This window comes from Lepus europaeus, chromosome 7, assembly GCF_033115175.1.
Source record: "Lepus europaeus isolate LE1 chromosome 7, mLepTim1.pri, whole genome shotgun sequence".
In the NCBI taxonomy this organism is placed as follows: domain Eukaryota; kingdom Metazoa; phylum Chordata; class Mammalia; order Lagomorpha; family Leporidae; genus Lepus; species Lepus europaeus.
The window spans coordinates 63,615,093-63,636,655 of NC_084833.1; the positions used below are offsets into that span (position 1 = coordinate 63,615,093).

A 21,563-nucleotide genomic window follows, 5' to 3' on the forward strand; every position below is an offset into this window, starting at 1 on the left:
GAATAGTCTGAATAGACACCAGTCGAGAGTGGTTCTGAGGGCATGGCTGCAAATACATTAGCTCTACCTTAGATGAGCTCTAAGGAACCTATAATTTAAAGCCTCAGGCAAACCTGAATTTGAATTCTGGCTCTATCACTTACTTGGCTAAGTGTCCTTGGACAAAATACACACTGTTACTAGGCTGTCTTCTCATTTATAAGATAAAGATGGTATCTTTCTCTTGAGTTTGTCATTATGATTAACTAAGGTATGTAAAATGGGTAGCTTCCTATCAGGCAAAGGGGACCATACCTGTAGCTACTAATATTATTGACACTCTTGTTCTCTAATTCCTAAAGCTTCAGCTTCAGTGACTTACAGGTGCTGTGTAAAACAAGTTCTCCAGGAGACTCTGGTCATACTGAGGGTCATTCAGCTCACTGCTGCAATACGCGTCACTCCCAGGAGCTGGGGAATCCGGAGGAGAGCCTAGCCCATCCCACAAATGACCCTGGGATAATTTAGCACTGCAGAGAAAATAAAGACAAATAGAAGTTTCAGCTGAAGTATTCTTCTTTAGTGAAACTTTCTAAAGTTATAAACACAGAAGCTATGTTAAAAGACTTACATAAAACAGAAGACTATAGGAAATATTGCCCAGTTATACTGCTCCCTACTCCTCTGGGAGGTCAACAAGCAGCATTCAGAAACACACAGCCGACACTGATTGTGATCTCATTCATTTACCCAACAAGCATTCACTAGTGGATCACCTATTGTGTGCCAGGTCCTGGATGATACAGAGATGGCTAAGTTAACACAGTTTCTACTCCTGTGGCATTTATGGCTTACAAGAGAGAGAAAAAAGGTAAACAAATACAAATCAGTAAGTTACATTTTATATGTTGTTTGTGAAAAAATGGATTATTCATAAATATGCCTTCTTCCCTTAAGAAAACTTAGGTGTATTTAAAGTTAATTATGACAAGATTAGTTCTGTGTCATAAATGACATATATAAAAATGACATATATTAAAATGAAAAAAATACACTCTACTTTGAAAGAGTTTGAAAACCAATAGGAAGATAAGCACATAAGTAACTACAAACTGAGAATTTTTAAGGATTAATTTTTCTTTTTTTGAAATTCCGTACCATTCTTATATATTTTTGATAGCAATTTTTTCTTTCAGGTCCTACTATAAATTCCACATTTTTCCTCAAAGTCTAAGTTCTAGGGAGCAAAGTAGGTATATATCTTGATTTTGTTTCTCCTATGGTAAGTAGTAATTAATGGATTTTTAATGAACATCAACTGTTACTAATAAAAAGCAACAGTATTTATTAAATACTAAGTGCTGGGCACTGAGCTAAACATTTCATTTATTACCTTTTTATTTTGCTTCCCTTTCAAGCTAGCTGCTATAGCTGCTATAATTTTTTCCTTACCTTACCTTAAGCAAACGGGCATTATCCACTATTTTCAAATATCATGATGTCCCTGTGTTACTTCCTTAAATACAGTAGGGTTTCTCAACCTTAGTGCTGACAGGTTGGGTCAGGTAATTTATTTTATTATTTTAAAGATTTATTTATTTGTTTAGAAAGTCAGTGAGAAGTGTGTGTGTGTGTGTGTGTATAGAAAGAGAGAGAGAGAGAGACATCTTCCATCTACTCATTCATTCCCCAGATGGCTGCAACAGCCAGCACTGGGCTAGGCCTCCCACTTGAGTGGTAGGGGCCCAAACACTTGGGCCATCTGCTATTGCTTTTCCCAGGCCATTGGCAGGGAGCTGGACTGGGAGTGAACCAGTGCCCATATGGGATTCCAGCATTGCAGGTAGTGGCTTAACCTGCTATGACACAACGCTGGCTCCTGGGTCAGCTAATTTGCCATTTGGGCTGTCCTTTGCATTTTGGGTCCCTGGTCTTTACTCACCAAATGCCAACAGCATTCCCCTGACTATGAAAAATCAGAGTGTCAGCAGACATGACCAAATGTCCAGTAAGGCTGGGGATAGGGAAGAATCACTCCCCAGCTGAGAAGCATTAATCTAGAGTAATCTCTCTCTCAAAGGTCGTAACAACTTCCTAACTGCTAGCATCCAACCAGCCACTTCCCTATGCACACAACCTCTGTGCAGCTTGTGAGCGTGCTCCTTGTTCAAACTCTACCTCTCGGTATTCCACAGAACTCCCTTATTTGCCACTCATGATCTCTCACCTCAGCTGCTTTTTCCTCCCTGGCAAATCCCTAAAGTTATGGAGATCTCCACAGTTCAGTACATAGTCCTCCACACTTTCCTTCTTCTTTTTAGAAATCAACATTTCTTTGACTGCCTATCATTTGCTTATGACACTTTAAAAGGGCTAGAATTTGTCTGTGCTCCTTGCCCACTGGACAAGTTCACTCTCAGCACTATCCTCTTTTCCTTCTTAAAATGATTTTAAACAAAAGCACACACACACCTACTCGGAAAGGCAGTTGTGACTAAAGCATACAATAAAAGACAGTTTTTTTTTTTTTTGACAGGCAGAGTTAGACAGTGAGAGAGAGAGAGAGAGAGAGAAAGGTCTTCCTTTTCTGTTGGTTCACCCCCCAAATGGCCGCTATGGCAGGTGTGCTGCGCCGATCCGAAACCAGGAGCCAGGTGCTTCTCCTGGTCTCCCATGCAGGTGCAGGGCCCAAGCACGTGGGCCATCCTCCACTGCCTTCCCGGGCCACAGCAGAGAGCTGAACTGGAAGAGGAGCAACTGGGACAGAACCGGTGCCCCAAATGGGACTAGAACCCGGAATACCGGCGCCGCAGGCGGAGGAATAGCCTATTGAGCCTCGGCGCTGGCCAAGACAGTAGTTTCTTGACTGCTCAGAGGCAATCACTCAACTCCCTTAGATGTTTCTTCTGATATTCATCCTTTGATATTTTTCTTCCTATATTTAGGTGTCATTTTTTTTCCCCCTTTCTAGACAATCTAGATGACTGAACATCATGAAAAACAGAGGATCGATTTTCTTACACCACAATTCTTGGACACAGATAGAAAGATCTTCCATTTGTTAGTTCATTTTCTAAGATCCCACAGCAGCTGGGGCTGGGTCAAACCAAAGCCAGGAGCCTGGAAACTAATCCAGGTTTTTCATGGGGATAGCAGGGGCCAAAGTACTTGAGCCATCATTTGCCACTTTCTGGGTTGTGCATTAGCAGGAAGTTGGAACTGAAGTAGAACTGGGACTTGAACCTAGGCACTACAATACAGGATTTGCGTGTCCCAAACCATGTTTTTTTATTTTTTATTATTTTTTTTGACAGGCAGAGTTAGACAGTGAGAGAGACAGAGAGAGTTATAGACAGTGAGAGAGAGAAAGAAAGGTCTTCCTTTCGTTGGTTCACTCTCCTAATGGCTGCCACGGCCGGTGCTGCACCAATCAGAAGCCAAGAGCCAGGTGCTTCCTCCCACGCAGGTGCAGGGACCCAAGCACTTGGGCCATCCTCCACTGCCCTCCCGGGCCACAGCAGAGAGCTGGACTGGAAGAAGAGCAATCGGGACTAGAACCCAGGATGCAGGCACCGCAGGCGGAGGATTAGCCTTGTAAGTCACGGCGACGGCCCCAAACAATGTCTTGATTGTTGCACCAAATGTCCACTCTGATCTGCAGTCTTGTTTGATGCCTCTGGTTTTGGTATTAGGGTACTACTGGCTTCATAAAATGACTTGGAAAGTGTCTCCTATTATTTTATGTTTTAGAAAAGTTTTTTTAAAGAATTTGTCATCAGGGTCATCGGGGCTGGCACTGTGGCCTAATGGGTAAAGCCACCGCCTGCAGTGCCGGCATCCCATAGGGGCACGGGTTGAAGTTCCAGCAGCTCCACTTCTGATCCAGCTCTTGCTATGGCCTCAGAAAGCAGTAGAATATGGCCCAAGTCCTTAGGCCCCTGTACCCTCCACCCTTGTGGGTGACCCAGAAGAAGCTCCTGGCTCTTGGCTTTGGATTGGCACAGCTCTGGCCGTTGAAGTCATTTGGGGAGTGAACCAGCAGGTGGAAGACCCCCCCTCCCCACCTCTGCCTCTCTGTAACTCTGCTTGTCAAATAAATAAATCTTTTTTTTTTTTTTTTTGACAGGTAGAGTGGACAGTGAGAGAGACAGAGAGAAAGGTCTTCCTTTTTGCCGCTGGTTCACCCTCCAATGGCCGGCGCATCGCGCTGATCCGATGGCAGGAGCCAGGTGCTTCTCCTGGTCTCCCATGCGGGTGCAGGGCCCAAGCACTTGGGCCATCCTCCACTGCACTCCCAGGCCACAGCAGAGAGCTGGCCTGGAAGAGGGGCAACCGGGACAGAATCCGGCACCCCGACCGGGGCTAGAACCTGGTGTGCTGGTGCTGCAGACGGAGGATTAGCCTATTGAGCCGCAGTGCTGGCCCAAATAAATAAATCTTAAAAAAAAAAAGTTGCTCAGCCCAACTTCCAAAGTGACCACTGCAGCTGAGGGCATGGTCAAGTAGGGTCAGCAACATTGCAGGCAGAACTGTACATTTCTTGTTAGAGATGCCACCTGCCTTTACCTGGCCAGCTCTCCTCCCAGGCCAGCCAAGTAATGAAAGTCAACAGAGTGCCTTCCCCTAGGAGGTTCACACCTCCCTTAGGATATACCCCATGTGAAGAGATAGATAGGTCTGGGCCTCTGAATTTACAAGGCCTAAAGCCCACCAGATTATTATCAAGCCCCTTCTATCAGGTTCTATTTGCCTCTTAATCAGAAAACTTAATCGTAGCTTAGACAGCACCTTTCTTAGCACATCTAATAATGACTCTGTCCTTTGTTCTAGACCCTGTCTAGTGCACTTGGGCCTCATTCCTTTGTAATCATAACCTCTACTCTACCACCAATGGCTCTACTCCCAACCTGTGTGTACTGATGGTCCTCTTCCCCACTTAATGCTGTATAATTGTTCAAACCTGGTAAATGCCACTCTTAGGATCATTGGTTACTATCCTCACTCTGTCTTTTATGACCTTGTCTAAATATGATCAGAGTCGGGGAACTTGGAAGGCTTCCATAGCCTTGGCAACTCATGACGAGAGCCTAGGGTGGTTACTGGCGCCATAAACTAGAGTGTCAATTTGTTGGGTCAACAACAAGAGCCACTGTGCAGTTGCTCCTCCTGTGGGATCTCTGTCCTTAATGTGCTGTACATTTTGATTTGATGCTATAACTAGTACTCAAACAGTATGTTTCACTTTGTGTTTCTATGTGGGTGCAAACTGTTGAAATCTCTATACTAAATTGATCTTCTGTATGTAAAGAGAATTGAAAATGAATCTTGATGCAAATGGAAGGCGAGAGGGAGCGGGAGAGGGGAGGGTTGTGGGTGGGAGGGAAGTTATGGGAGGGGTAAGCCATTGTAATCCATAAGCTGTACACTGGAAATTTATATTCATTAAATAAAAGTTAAAAAAAAAAATTGGTCATCAATTCTTTAAATGTTTGGTAGAATTCATCAGAGAAGCCACCCAGGCTTGAGTTGCTTTGTGGGTAGTTTTCTGATGACTAAATTGTCAATCTCTTTACTTGATTACTAATTCAATCTGTCTTCCTCTTATAGGTGTACTCAGTTCAACTATTTTTTCTTTAGTCAGTTTTGGTGATTTGTCTACCTTACTGTCATGCAATTGTTCACATTATTCCTTTATAATCTGGTTAATTTCTACAAAATTGGATTTTCAAAATTGGATTTAATTTCTAATCCTAACATATTTGTCTTCTCTCTTTTTCCTTACTGATTTCCTACCCCTCCACTGACTGGATGTTAGAGGGAAGGGAACCCTATGTTCTTGACTGTTGTATTCTGGAATGGAGTTTCTTTGAGTTGGGAGGGACATGGATAGAAATCTTGATGCAGATATCAATGTGGAAGGTCGTGTTCTCTTGTACAGGGAATTTCAGTTTTATAATTTATCTTCTTTCTTTTCCCCATCTTCTCTTTTGGAACTCCAATTATGTGGATGTTGAAGTTCCTGAAAATATCTCAATTAAATTGCCATTTTCCTATTTTCCAACTCTGTCCTTTTTGTTAAACTTTCTAGGATTTTCCTCATCTTTCTCTTGCAGATGTTTGTTGAATCTAGTTCTCTGTCTACAAGTTGGAGGTATTCCTCAGTCGTCTATAAATCTTGGCTATTTGCTCATATTAAAAGTCAGGCACTGATCTCCGCCTGTGGCGCCAGCACACCAGGTTCTAGTCCCGGTTGGGGCGCCGGATTCTGTCCCAATTGCCCCTTTTCCAGGCCAGCTCTCTGCTGTGGCCCGGGAGTGCAGTGGAGGATGGCCCAAGTGCTTGGGTCCTGCACCCCATGGGAGACCAGGAGAAGCACCTGGCTCCTGCCTTTGGATCAGCGCGATGCGCCAGCCGCAGTGCGCCGGCCGCGGCAGCCATTGGAGGGTGAACCAACGGCAAAAGGAAGACCTTTCTCTCTTTCTCTCTCTCTCTCACTGTCCACTCTGCCTGTCAAAAATAAATAAATAAATAAAAAATAAAAATTAAAAAAAGAAGTCAGGCACTGAAATACTAACTGGAAGATGTATGTGCAGGTTGGAAGCTGGGCAGAACTTGTTGAATGGGGGGCTTTATTATAAAATACTTGGACAGAACTATATTATTTTGTGGGATAGCCTCTGTCAGTATCTGTATTTCTTTTCTTTTGAGCTGGACGGTTTCTAGGCAGAAATCTGATTCTCCTACTAAGAGGAAGTGTGGCTGCCAGAAGAAAATGAAGGGTGGAAGTATTCCTCATTCTACACCCAGACTTTTTTTTTTTTTTTTTTTAAGATTTATTTATTTATTTATTTGAGAGGTAGAGTTGCAGACAGTGAGATGGAGAGACAAGAGAGAGGTCTTCCTTCTGTTGGTTCACTCCCCCAATGGCTGCAAAGGCTGAGCTATGCCGATCCAAAGGTAGGAGCCAGGTGCTCTTTCCAGGTCTCCCATGCAGGTGGCAGGAGCCCAAGCACTTGGGCCATCCTCCACTGCCCTCCCGGGCCACAGCAGAGAGCTGGATTGGAAGAGGAACAGCCAGGACTAGAACCAGTGCCCATATGGGATGCTGGCACCGCAGGTGGAGGATTAACCAAGTGAGCCACGGCACCAGCTCCTCTATATCCAGACTTGAACTTAATCTCTTATTCCTCAGCATGCTGCTCTTATTGACCCTCAGTTGTGCTTGGCAGCCTTAACCTAGAAATCTGCTAGTCCTACCACACAGAGAATTAACTTCTAGTCTTTCCCTGGGCAGAGGACTAGTTCTCTTGGCTCTGGGGGGGAGGGGCAATGTTATAATAATATTTAATATTAATAACTATTACATATTAATAAATGTTAATAAACATCAGGTCAAGAAGTATTCTAGGGAGCTTTCAGGAATTAACTCATTGAATCCATATAATCTATTACCAAAGTAGATTAATTATGATATCCATTTTTTAGATTAGACAACTGTTGTTAAGTAAGCAAGGCATGTTATGTAACCACTAGGGAATGGCAGAGCTCAGATTCAAATTCCAGTTTACTGTCCCTTTAGGTCCTGGAGGAAGGGATGAGTAGACTAAATGCTTTTTCTTTTCTTTTTTTGACAGGCAGAGTGGACAGTGAGAGAGAGAAACAGAAAGAAAGGTCTTCCTTTTGCCGTTGGTTCACCCTCCAATGGCCGCCGCGGCCGGCGCACCGTGCTGATCTGAAGCCAGCAGCCAGGTGCTTTTCCTGGTCTCCCTTGGGGTGCAGGGCCCAAGCACTTGGGCCATCCTCCACTGCACTCCTGGGCCACAGCAGAGAGCTGGCCTGGAAGAGGGGCAACTGGGACAGAATCCGGCACCCCGACCGGGACTAGATCCCGGGGTGCCGGTGCTGCAGGTGGAGGATTAGCCTATTGAGCCACACTGCTGGCCCTTTTATTTTTTCTTAACTAGTCCTTATTTTTAGTCTCAAATTCAAATACTGCCTTGAAAGACAGCTGGTGTTCCTAATCTGAGTCTTTCTGGGTTTCTGTAATCAAATGTTGGTTCTCTAACCTCCCAGGTACAGCTTTCTCTATTAGGTCAATTACCCTTGGCCATGTTTTCTGGCTTCCAAAATTTTACTGACCCCTTTTATCTCCTGTCATCTCTCCTTTCAATTCTTGTGAGTTTATGTCTTTTCTATATCTTTACCATAATTTTACTGAGGTTTTAGAGGAGTGGGCATTAAAAGTTGTGTCCTCAGGCTGGAGCCGCAGCTCACTAGGCTAATCTTCTGCCTGCGGCACTAGCACACCGGGTTCTAGTCCTGGTCGGGGCGCCGGATTCTGTCCCGGTTGCCCCTCTTCCAGTCCAGCTGTCTGTTGTGGCCCGGGGAATGCAGTGGAGGATAGTCCAAGTCTTTGGGCCCTGCACCCACATGGGAGACCAGGAGGAGCACCTGGCTTCTGCCTTTGGATCAGCATGGTGCGCCGGCTGCAGCAGCCATTGGAGGGTGAACCAACGGTAAAGGAAGACCTTTCTCTCTTTCTCTGTCCACTCTGCCTGTCCCCCCCCCCAAAAAAAAAAAAAGTTGTGTCCTCTATTTTTTATTAAACTTTTTTTAAAAAGGTTTTTTATTTATTTGAGAGGTAGAGCTACAAATAGAGAGAGGGAGAGACAAAAAAAGGTCTTCTATCCATTGGTTCACTCCCCTAATGGCTGCAACGACCAGAGCTGGGCTGATCCGAAGCCAGGAGCCAGGAGCTTCTTCCGGGTTTCCCATGTAGGTGCAGGGGCCCAAGCACTTAAGTCATCTTCTACTAGTTTCCCAGGTCATAGCAGAGAGCTGGATTGGAACTGGAGCTGCCAGGACTTGAACTCGTGCCCATAGGGGATGCTGGCACTGCAGGTGAAGGCTTTACTGCTACACCATAGCCTGGGTCCCGTGTCCTCTATTCTTAACTTCATTCCACCATATCCACCCTGAGTGATCTTGTTAATTCCCAAAGTTTCAATTATTACAATATAGGTAATAAATCTGCAATTTTTATCTTTCGGTTAATTCTTTCTCCACTTATCTAGCTCATATATCCAAGTGCCTACTAGACAACCACATTTGAATGTTCCACAGGCAACTCAAGTTTAAGAGAGCTATAGGCTCAAGCCTGAACTTACTACCTACAAATCCTTATCTACGCCTTTTCGAGGATTTCTACTCCAATTTTTTTGACCCGTGGAGCCATTAACACCAAAACTCTACATGTCATTTTTTTTACTCTTTGTCCACAACTATTGATGTCTTGACTCTTCACCCCCATTAGCCAGGAAAAACTCACATGCCTTCTCATCTCTTATCTGGTTGATTTTCCATACTATTGCCACACTCCTCTTTTTTGTTCTTCTGCTCAAAATATTTTAAAATTTGTAAATAAAAATTTATTTTAAAAGAGAGACAGAGTTAGAGAGGGAGGAAAGAGAAAGTGGTATGGAAAAGAGATAGAGAAAGGGAGAGCTATCTCTTATCTATCAGTTCACTCCTCAAATGCTCCCAATAGTCAGAGCTGGGCCAGACCCAGGAACCTGGAACTCAATCTGGGTCTCCTACTTGGGTGGCAGTGACCCAAGTACTTGAGCCATCATCAGCTGCTTCCAGAGGTGTGTATTAGCCGCAAGTTGGAATAGAGAATGGAGCTAGGACTCAAATTTAGACACTACTATATGGGATGCAGGCATCCCTAGCAATGTCTTAACTGCTGCACTAATGCCAGCCCCTGCTCAAAATATTTTTGATATCTACCCAATTTCTATAATATGAAGTACACACTCACTAATATTCAAAGTATTTCAAAGCATAGTTTCAATTTACTTTTTATTATACCTTTATTCTCTTCATCTATTCCATCATTAGCATATCAAAGGATTATGTAGATTAGCCAATTCTTTATAGGAAGTCTAAACTTTAACCAAATCAAACTAATTGCAGTTTCTGAAGCATACACATTCTCTCAAATCTCTTTAACTCAGAACACAATAGCTTTTAACAAGCAAGTCTTACTCCCATTCCAAAACACGAATATAGATAGTATCTTACTGAAGACACAAGAAATAGATGAGTCTAGCTTAAGGACCCATGTGAGGAATAATATTAAACATTGGTAGCAATATTTATTATTATTAATCAAACTACTAGGTATCAAGCATAGCATTATATATGCATCATTCCTAATCTTCAAAATAATTTTTCAAAGTTAGGTATTATTCCAATTTTACTAATGCCTCTAAAGTTCAGAGATATCTGCTTAAGGTCACAAAGCTAGCAAGAGACAGACCTCAAATTTCAATTAGTGTCCGGTTAAAATTCATGTTCTTTTCATCATCCCATGCCAACACTGGTACTGGGAAAAACACCAGCAGATAATAGCAAGGGATTGGGAATCACTCTGTAAGCAAAGCAAAGAATGCAAGGCTAAAAACTGGATTTTTATTTAGTAGGCAATGAGTAGTAGCTTAAGGAACGGGGAAGGACTCAGTTACTCTAGGAAGATACATCTTAACAATGTACACAATTAACTGGAGGAAGAATTTAAGAGGAAGAAAGCTAGCTAAGAGTACTCACCTTCCCAATAGCAGTTGTATGGCATTGGTATCAGCTTTTGTGTCATGTTTCCAAAATGTATTCTCAGTTGCAGAAGGGAGATGATCCTCCAAGTGATCCTTAAGTTGATTCTGTGGAAAGGCTCTCATTCTGTAAAGTATGGAAAAATACGCTCTGAGTGGCTCACAGGTGGGAAAAATCTAAATCATAATTAAATGAGCTAAGAGATAGTACATGGATTCCGACTGAGAAAATGTAACATACTTTAGACTTAACTGCCTTAAACATATATAAACATTGCAAACCTGTTTCTTACATTTAGAATTTCATTTCATACAGAGAAAACAGGCTCATTTTATATGCAAACATGCCAATTCAGAGAGAGCAAAGAATTTATCACTTTATATATTTAACAAGCACCAGTGCTAGCACTGGATTTTTTTTTTTTTTTGACAGGCAGAGTGGACAGTGAGAGAGAGAGAGACAGAGAGAAAGGTCTTCCTTTTGCCGTGTGTTCACTCTCCAATGGCCACCGCGGTAGGCGCGCTGCGGCCGGCGCACCGCGCTGATCCGATGGCAGGAGCCAGGTGCTTCTCCTGGTCTCCCATGCGGGTGCAGGGCCCAAGCACTTGGGCCATCCTCCACTGCACTCCCTGGCCACAGCAGAGAGCTGGCCTGGAAGAGGGGCAACTGGGACAGGATCGGTGCCCCGACCAGGACTAGAACCCGGTGTGCCGGTGCTGCAAGGCGGAGGATTAGCCTAGTGAGCCGCCGCGCTGGCCAGCACTGGATTTTAAGTATCTTGCTATAGGCTGTCATGTGACCGAGCAGGTGGGATGGTAACTGAGATGTCCATGTCCCACACTGGAGTGCATGGGTTTGAAGCCTGCCTCTGGTTCCTGGCTCCAGCTTCCTGTTGGTGCAGACTCCAGGAGGCATCCTGCCATCGACATGAGTTCCTGGATTCTGCTTTCAGCCTCGGTCTTGGCCTAGTCCCAGCCATTGTGGGTGGAGGGTGAACTAGTGGATTAGACTTCTCTCTCTGTATGTCTGTCTCTCAAATAAATAAATACAAATTTACAAGAAGAGAATTATTTGCATCCAGTTTATAACTTGACAAGAAACACAAGCTAGCAATTACTAAGAAATGACTTGTTGGGGATCATGTCTCTCTTGTCACTTACTGTGTTGATGCTCTAATAGACTCTTCCATCATAGAAGGAGGAGCTTTGTCTAACAGCATGCTAGTATCTGGGCTTGATTTCATTGCCGAAATCACCATGGCATTACGCAGTTTATTGCCTTGTTCTAACAGAGCTGAGGAGTACAAAGCAGAAAATGAAAACTCTTAAAACCCAGCAAAATATTAGCAATATTCAGCCTATTTCCTTTATTATAGGACTTAGCACAGTATATCATCATATTTGTCTGCCTTCTCACTAGCTTGAGAATTTCTTGAGGGCATTTATTTAGCAAAAGATGTTTACTGAGCTTCTATTATATGCACTGTTTTAGATGCTGGTATCACAGTAATGACTGAATTCTCTGTTGTGGAAAGAATGTTTTTTGTGGGAGTTTCTTGTGACTCTTCCAACTGCTGTTGGTTCATAAAGAACCGTAATATCTATATGTCATTTTCATAACCACATCTTACTGACTTATTATTTGCAAGAGTTCTAATATCATTTTTGAAAAAGCTTTATTTATTTGAAAGACAGCTTACAGAGAGAGAGAGAGAGAGAGAGAGAGAGAGAGAGAGAGAGAGGAGAGATATATAGAGAGATCTTCCATTCACTGGGTCACTTTTTTTTTTTTCTGAAGATTTATTTATTTGAAAGGCAGAGTTACAGAGAGGCAGAGGCAAAGGTAGAGAGAGAGAGAGAGGTCTTCTATCTGCTGGTTCACTCCCTAGATGGTCGCCAAAGGCTGCACCTGTGCTGATTTGAAGCCAGGAGCTTCTGGCAGGTCTCCTACACAGGTGCAAGGGATCTAAGATTTGGGCCATGTTCTACTGCTTTCCCAGGCCAGAGCAGAGAGCTGGATGGGAAGTGGAGCAGCCAGGACTCAAACTGGCACCCATATGGGATGCCAGTGCTGCAGGCCACAGCTTTACCTGTTATGCCACAGTGCCAGCCCCCTGGTTCACTTTCTAAATGGCTACAACAGCCAGGGCTGGGTCAGGACAAAGGCAGGAGCCCGGAGCTGCTTCTGGGTTTCCCATGTGAATACAAGGGGCCAAGCACTTGGGCCATCTTCCACTGCTTTTCCCAGGTGCATTAGCAGGGAGCTGGATTGGAAGTGGAGCAGTCAGGACTCGAACTAGTGCCCATATGGGATGCCGGTGCTGCAGATGGCAGGTTAACCCACTGTGCCACAGTGCCAGCCCCTTAATATTGTATCATTCTTAACCAAAAACACTAACAATTATACCAGATAAAGCCTGAAGAGTGATAATCTAATTTACATTTATACTTTTATGAATAAAGAAAAGAATGTCCCCCCTCCAAAAAAAACACATTTCCTTGACTCATCCACGATCCATGATCATACCTGAGGTTACTGGAAATGTGGAGATAAAATCCAAATCTTTAGGCTTTCTGATAGGTTAAAGTTTAGTCATTCCTCAAGTAAGAGCAGCAACAAAAATTATGGCAGCTAACATTTATTTATTGAACCCTATTGAACCCTAGGCACCAATCTAAGTGTTCTACACATATTAATCATTCCAATGCTTTTTTTTTTTTTTTTGACAGGCAGAGTGGACAGTAAGAGAGAGAGAGACAGAGAGAAAGGTCTTCCTTTTCTGTTGGTTCACCTGTCCAGTGGCTGCTGCAGCCGGTGTGCTGCGATCAGCGCACTGCGCTGATCCGAAGCCAGGAGCCAGGTGCTTCCCTCGGTCTCCCATGGGCCATCTTCCACTGCCTTCCTGGGCCACAGCACAGAGCTGGACTGGAAGAGGAGCAACTGGGACAGAATCCACAGAATCCGGCGCCCCGACCAGGACTAGAACCTGGTGTGCCGGCACCGCAGGCGGAGGATTAGCCTATTGAGCCTATTGAGCCGCAGCCTATAAATCCTATTTGAGGATTAGGCCTCCAATGCTCTTCTGAGTTATATATTACAATCTTTATTTTCTTTTTTTAACTGTAAGCCTGATAGCTGTTTTCTTTTCTATTTATATGAAAAGTAGAGTTACAGAAAGGTGGGGGGAGGGGGGAAGGGAGGGAGAGGGACAAGAAGAGGGAGGGAGAGAGTTCTTCCATCTGCTAGTTTACGCTGCAATGGCTGTGGCTGGGCCACAGAGCTTCTTCTGGGTCTCCCCCATGGATGTAGGGGCCCACGCACTTGGGTCACCTTCCATTGCTTTTCCAGCAGTATTAGCAGAGAGCTGGATTGGAAGTGGAACAGCCAGGATTCGAAATGGCACCTGTATGGGATGCTCGTGTCACAGATGGAGGCTTAACCTGCTATGCCACAATGCCATCCCCAATATATTTTATTTTCTAGATAAAAATGTTGAGGTAGAGGATAAGCAACTTGCACAAGCTATATATGCAATACAGACTCCCTAGTTCCCCCTTGTCTGCAGTGTCAGCTACCTGTGAACCAAAAATATTACACAGAAATTCTAGAAATAAACAAGTCATAAGTTTTTTTTTTTTCTTTTTTTTTTGACAGGCAGAGTGGACAGTGAGAGAGAGACAGAGAGAAAGGTCTTCCTTTTTGCCGTTGGTTCACCCTCCAATGGCTGCCGTGGTAGGCGCGCTGCGGCCGGCGCACCGCGCTGATCTGATGGCAGGAGCCAGGTGCTTCTCCTGGTCTCCCATGGGGTGCAGGGCCCAAGCACTTGGGCCATCCTCCACTGCACTCCCTGGCCACAGCAGAGAGCTGGCCTGGAAGAGGGGCAACCAGGACAGAATCCAGTGCCCCGACCGGGACTAGAACCCGGTGTGCCGATGCCGCAAGGCGGAGGATTAGCCTAGTGAGCCGCGGCGCCGGCCCATAAGTTTTAAATAAAGGACTGTCTGGGTGGTGTAATGAAATCTTATGCTATTCTGTTCTGTCCTGCCCAGGATATGAATCATTCCTTTGTCCAGTGTATTCATATTGTACGCCACCTGCCTGACAGCCATTTAGTAACTGTCTTGTTATCAGATCTACAGTTATGCTATTGCAGTGTTGAGTTCAAGTAAACCTTATTTTACTTAATAAAGGCCCTAAAACTCACAGTAGTGATACCAGCAATTCGGATATGCCAAAGGGAAGCCCATAAAGTGTTTCCTTTAGGTGAAGAAGTAAAAGTTTGCAACTTATTGGAAAGAAAAGAAAGACAACACATTCACATAACTTCTACTACGGTAAATTTTTTTTTTTTTTTTAAATTTTTGACAGGCAGAGTGGACAGTGAGAGAGAGAGAGACAGAGAGAAAGGTCTTCCTTTGCCATTGGTTCACCCTCCAATGGCCGCCATGGCCAGTGTGCTGCGGCCAGCGCACCGTGCTGATCCGATGGCAGGAGCCAGGTGCTTCTCCTGGTCTCCCATGTGGGTGCAGGGCCCAAGCACTTGGGCCATCCTCCACTGCACTCCTGGGCCACAGCAGAGAGCTGGCCTGGAAGAGGAACAACCGGGACAGAATCTGGCGCCCCGACCGGGACTAGAACCCGGTGTGCCGGTGCTGCAAGGCAGAGGATTAGCCTGTTGAGCCATGGCGCCAGCCTACAGTAAATTGTTATAACTTCTATTTTATTAACAGTTATTATTAATCTATTCTTGTGTCTAATTTATAGATTAAACTATAGCATAGGTATGTTAATATAGTAAAAACCATATACAGGATTCAGTACAAATCACAAGTTTCAAGCATTCTGAGGGTCTTGGAAAGCATTCTATGTGGATACGCATCGGGGAGGTACTATAAAACTACTGCTCCCAGTAGCTCTTTTGGAAGACAATGCACACTGGCAGCACATGGGATGCACCTGGCATGTTCTGGTTGGCTTGAACAATTAGATAGCATGGTCTGGATTTTAAAAAACAAAACAAAATGAAACAACAACCCAGCAGGACTAGGTAAACAACGCATCCTACAGAAGCATGAAGCAGAGGACTTTGCCTTTCAGTCTAAGACAACGGCCATATGAGAGCTAAAGAGCACTGCCTCTTTGACTGGGCAGGTGCTCCCTGAGCTTTTAAAATGAGGATATCTTGAGTTTAAAATGAGGATACCAATCCCTACTTCCTGAGGATAAAGCATTTGACATAGTAGTTAGCACATGGGTCCTGCTGAGCAAAGGGCAGCTACATTTTCCCCAGGCCAAGTTAGCTTTTGGTGGTCCTCTGATGAGCCTAGTTACTCTCCTTAGAAGAAATTCATCTTTTCTAGAGTTTTAATGTTGCCTTCTTAATAAGGCCTTCTTTTTTATTTTTATTTTTTTATTTGACAGGTAGAGTTATAGACAGTGAGAGAGAGGTCTTCCTTCCATTGGTTCACTCCCCTAATGGCCGCTACGGCTGGCGCTGCGCCGATCTGAAGCCAGGAGCCACGTACTTCCTCCCGGTCTTCCACGCAGGTGCAGGGACCCAAGCACTTGGGCCATCCTCCACTGCCCTCCCGAGCCACAGCAGAGATCTGGATTGGAAGAGGAGCAACCGGGACTAGTATCCAGTGCCCCAGCTGGGACTAGAACCCGGGCTGTCAGCGCCACAGGTGGACGATTAGCCAAGTGAGCCGCGGCGCTGGCCCAATAAGGCATTCTTTTGCCAACTGATATACAATGAATATTCAGTCCTCTCATTTTTTCCCCATTGCCACTTGCATCATCTCATTTACTGATCTAGTTTATCATCTTCCCATCTAGAATCTAAGATCTCAAAGGCAGAAGTTTGTGTCTATTTCTTAAAACTTTAAACAACTATATCCCTGATACATGGAAGAGTGTCAGACTTTGATGGGTGCTGAATAAATAATTGCTTACTGAATGAAAAAAAAAATCTTAAAGTTGGGTACCAGGGTCTACACAAAATTTTCCAAGTATGAACTGACAAGTACTAAGTATACTGGGAAATTTTTACTCTTGTTAATGTAGTCTTGGCAATAAAGACCAAAATTAATAATTATAATCTTGGGATATATTTTTAAAAATAGGAAATCAAAATATCTTTCAGTTGAAAAAATATGAACAGAATGTTGTTTGTCATTTAAAAAATGTTCTTTCTGGGACTGGTTCTGTGGCTCAGCAGGTTAAGCTGCCACCTGCAATGCCAGCAACCCTCAGAGGTGATGGTTCGAGTCCCAGCTGGTCCCACTTCTAATCCAGCTCCCTGATGATGTGCCTGGGAAAGCAGCCGAAGATAGCCCAAGTCCCTGTGCCCCTGCCACCCACATGGGAGACCTGAAAAAAGTACCTGGCTCCTGGCCTTGGCCTGGCCTAGCCCCAGCCATTGTGGCCATATAGGGAGGGAACCAGCAGATGAAGATCTTTGTTTGACTCTCCTTCTCTAATTCTGCCTTTCAAATAAATAAACAAACAAACAAATAAATAAATCTTGTTTTTTAAAAAAATTCTTACTAATGTAAATTATGTACTTGAATAGTTATTTAAAAGGTTTTTCTTTTTTTTTAAAAGGTATATTTATTTGAAAGTCAAGTGTTACAGAGAGAGAGAGGATGAGACACAGAGAGAAGGAGAGGGAGAGAGCGAGAGAGAGAGAGAGAAAAAGAGGGATCCTCCACCCATTGGTTCACTCCCCGGATGGCCACAACACCCAAGATTGGGCCAGGCTGAAGCCAGGAGCGGGGAGCTTCATCCGGGTCTCCCACATGGGTACTAGGGGTCCAAACACATGGGCCATCTGCTGCTGCTCTTCCCAGATCATTAGTAGGGAGCTGGATCAGAAGTGGAGCACACAAACTGGCACCCATATGGGATGCTAGCATTGCAGGTGGCAGCTTTAACAGCTATGCCACAACACTAGCCCCTAAAAGGTTTTTCGCCGAATGCTCCATATACTCTGGGAATTGTATTTGTATGGTGACAAATTCCTGTGGCACTCCTGATGTAATGGTTGACCATTACAGAGCATTTTAAATACACTGCTTTAATTATACCACTCCCTAAAATGAGATAATCTAATTCTGTTCTTACTGGCTTTTTTATTTGAGTCTAAGTCCTTACATAGGTAAGAACATTCTACTAATGCTTGGCCACAAGTGATGTTTAATCCCCAGGTTTAAGATCGGCAGTTGCTCTGTGTTGAATATTCCCATTAAGACTAACAGTTCTCAGAATGTGAAATAGATCTCGTTCTAGCCTCTATTCAAAAGTATAAGTAAATGCTGAAGGTGAGACAAAAACCTTATCTGCCTTGAAATATTTGGGAAAAAAATAAGGGCTAATATTTTTCTATGACAAAGTCATTCTGCTATATCCAGGTTCCTATTGAATGGTTCCTTCCCTAAATCTACAATTTTAAGAACTTAGTAATTATTTAGAAACTATTTGGTTGTTTAATAGAGCTATCAAAATGGTGAGAGATTCTGGACTCCACCAAGACTTCTTAGTTTTATTTGGCTATTTAGTTTAAACAGACGACTTGGTTTTCTTTGTAGGCTTGCTAATAAGCAGAGTAAGCACAATAAATACAGCTCAGTCTCAGCTTACAAACATATACATACCTGAAAGAAGGTCTTTGGTAGGCGGGTGGTTTGAAGAAAGAATGCATGAGTCACTACGACTCTTGGCAACAGCTGTAGTTTGAGGCTGGAATTCAGAACTACTGAGAAGGGACATCTGTTTCTGTGCAGCTCTGCCTTTCAGGGTCACAGATTCTAAACTGTGTCCTGAATTAAGATGGTGCTGTAGTCCAAAGAAAGAGTCCTTCATTGTCTCAGAATTCTCTGTGAAGTACAAGTGGTCTTTTCCTCTGTTTAAAAAAAAAAAAAAAAGGAAGAAGAAGAATATCAACACTACATAATGCAGTATGGTAACACTCTACTTTGTCAGAGATAGAAATTGCCTCTCTTTCTCATCTCCCAAATGAGAGAAACAATAGATGGTTTACCTACTGTTGGAGGGTTGTGGCTTAAGTGAGACAGAGAACAAATACCTCATAAGTACTTTAAACAAGAATCTGTTTCTTTGGGTGGGTGTTGAGGTGTAGTAGATTAAGTCCCTGCCTGGGGACAGCTGTGGGCATTTGGAGAGTGAACCAGCAGATGGAAGATTTCTGTTTCTCAAATAAACTTTTTTTTTTCAAAAAAACAATGTTTCTTTTATTTCATTGCATTTCACAAAATAATGCCCTTTCCCTTATGGACATCTACTCTGGCATCTGCTTACCCTATGCCATATTAGTCTGTATGTTGGCTTCCCCTCTAGACTGTGGGTAGTGTAGTCCTTGAAAACAGGAACTGTGTTATGAATTTCTATGGCCAGCACCTGGTATCACACCAGGCCCATACCTACTTGGTGCTTCACAGTTATCTGTTGACTAAGTGACTGCAGCTCTCTCTGCGTTTGGTCTTTTACTCAGCCACAAATGAAAGGAAATCACAAGTTCAACAGCAGTTAGCTGACAGAAGGAAAGGTGCCGGTGTGGTAATTACCTTGGAGTGGTTGATCTACTGCTGCTGGCGGCCAACTCCTTGCCATCAGCTTTGATGGTAGGGATCCTCTGGGGCCGTGACGGAACCAGAAACTGGGTATTGCAGGGTTCAGCATCCTCTCTGAATCCACGTTCAGAAAAAAGTACATTATCTGTTTTGTCAGTGGTAGGAAAAGGATTGTAGCTGTTGTAAGTTTCTGACAGAGGCTCCAGGGCAAGTGAGACCTGAAACAGACATGTATGCATCAGAGATTTTCTTTAGCACTAACTCATTTGTGGACTTTTCTGCTTAATAGAAAATAATGGCCCCATTCCTTACAGGATTACATCTAACTTCCTGTTAGCCGCATTTTTCACTATGCTCCTTTTTCATCTCTCTGTCCTGGACAGCCCAATTACTTGGGTTTCTCTAAATGTATCCTATGTTTCATAGCTTTATGTCTTTGTATAGAAATGTACTCTAGAATTAACTCTTTATGTCCAGGTAGAGATGCCTTGTCTACTGCTTCCTTCATGTTTCCACTTATTCCGTATCCAACAACATACCCACTACTTACTGACCACTTTATTATAGGCCAGGAACTGTACCAAGTTCCTTACCCAGAGAAGCTTCTATCATGATGTAACTCTGTTAGGGAAGAATAATATTCTAATTTGAACATGCATGCACATGCATACACACAGAGTGGTACCTTAGAAAAGGCATTTACAACTTTCAGTGATCATCTAATTAATTATGAATTCTTTGAAGACGTATGCTACCTTATTTTTCTATGGACTAACTATTTAGCATAGCACCTGTACATGGGGTACACAAGTCTAATATGCCTAATAATCTGATAAAATAAAAAAATGAAATAGCACCCTCTGCATTCTTACTGTTAGTCACTTAGGAAAAATAAATCTCTAGTTCTATGCTATAAGATGAGGTAAGGAAGGAGGAACACTAAGATTAAAAAAAAAATCACATTATAATTTCATTCCTATGAATTAAACAGCTCTAATGAAAGGTTCTCTCATCCTCTTAAAAGTCCAATAGAGAAAAGTCTAATGAAGGAATAAAAAAATAAAATAGAGCCTAAAGCAAAACTTTGGAGAAGAAATTGAAGATTATACTTAAAAAAAAAAAAAAAAAAAAGACCAGCAGTGTTGAAAGTGTTAGTGTCAATGTCAGATCGAGCAGAAAATTGTTGAAGCAGCCAAACACAGTCAAATAATGATGAATGGCCTAACACAAAAATGAGAAATTGCAGTTAGATGTTTTTGAGATATCTCTGGGAATGTCACTGGAACAGTTTGTGTAGAAAACTGCTATGGTAGAAATTCATTAAAATGTGCCTGAGTCTTCATGAGAAGGATTCTGTTCACGAACCAGGTAACATAATGTCCTTCAAATCTATGCAACATCGAGATTTTTATACAAAGACAAATGACAGGAGTACAGCAGGACAAGGACTCTGTAGTGATCACTTAGGTACATCACATACAATCCTGGCTCCCCAAACACTGATGTCACAAAATGCCCCCTTATCATTCATCACTTGCCAAAGACCGCCACTGCATTCCAGAAGTAAAGGAGACAGAAAGGTCTGAGTCCCTGGCCTTAATAACGACTCAGTTGCTGGCCACTGACTTTTGTTTTTGCCCTAAGCAGATCTGAATCAGTAATAAATCAACTCATGGGCCTATACTACCATTGGCTCCTGAAGGATTGAGAAGTCCAGACACAAGCCTTTTCCATCTTACATCAAAATACAGAAGATGCATCATTTCTCTGCCTTTTGGCTAAGATCAAGTGTAAAATATAGAAGATGGCCTAATTCCTGTTCAGCTAAATAGCTGATATCAGCTCTGTGCCACCTGCCTGAAGCAAAGAGATGACTAAAATATGGACTGAAACCCAGAGGATCACAGTGTCTTGCAGGGCAAACTTTACAAAGTAATTTTAATATAAAATGGTGAATTTTGAGATAAGGATGTATATTAGGCCCACTAACAAGGGGTCTCAGCTTGGGCAAGAGCTGAGGAAGGAGTGCCAGGATGGTTTCCAGGAGTGAAATACAAACATCTGAGTGGAGAAACTTAACTACGAATGATACAGATAAAGCTGAAAGGAACTGAGGTAGAACACTAGAGGCAGAAGGAAGCGCTTCAGTCAAACTTCAGTGGTCTAAACCAGAATACTGTCCATCAGTTCTCATCAGTTTACATCATCTACTCCTAACCCTTCTGCTTCCCACAATCTACCCAATATACTCCTGCTCACCTCAGTCACAGTTCACCCTTCTTCTCACTGCTCTGCCGATCCCTTCATTGAGCCCTGCAGAATTTCTTTTTTTTTTTTTTTTGGTGTGTTCATTGCATTTATTGCATTGGGCAATAAAAATGAATG

At 43.2% G+C, this 21,563-nt stretch overlaps 1 protein-coding gene across 4 annotated transcripts in view; it reads right to left on the reverse strand.

Annotated features, from left to right (window-relative positions):
- C2CD3 (C2 domain containing 3 centriole elongation regulator) overlaps positions 1–21,563 on the reverse strand; it is a 128,017-nt gene that overhangs the window by 84,650 nt on the left and 21,804 nt on the right. For all 4 annotated transcript variants that reach the window (XM_062196702.1, XM_062196700.1, XM_062196701.1 and 1 more), the window contains exons 4-8: positions 19,173–19,396; positions 18,243–18,490; positions 11,751–11,883; positions 10,588–10,716; positions 362–509 (exon numbers count right to left, since the gene is read on the reverse strand). In XM_062196702.1, coding sequence (XP_062052686.1) covers positions 362–509; positions 10,588–10,716; positions 11,751–11,883; positions 18,243–18,490; positions 19,173–19,396 — 882 coding nt within the window. The remainder of the gene's footprint in view (positions 1–361; positions 510–10,587; positions 10,717–11,750; positions 11,884–18,242; positions 18,491–19,172; positions 19,397–21,563) is intronic.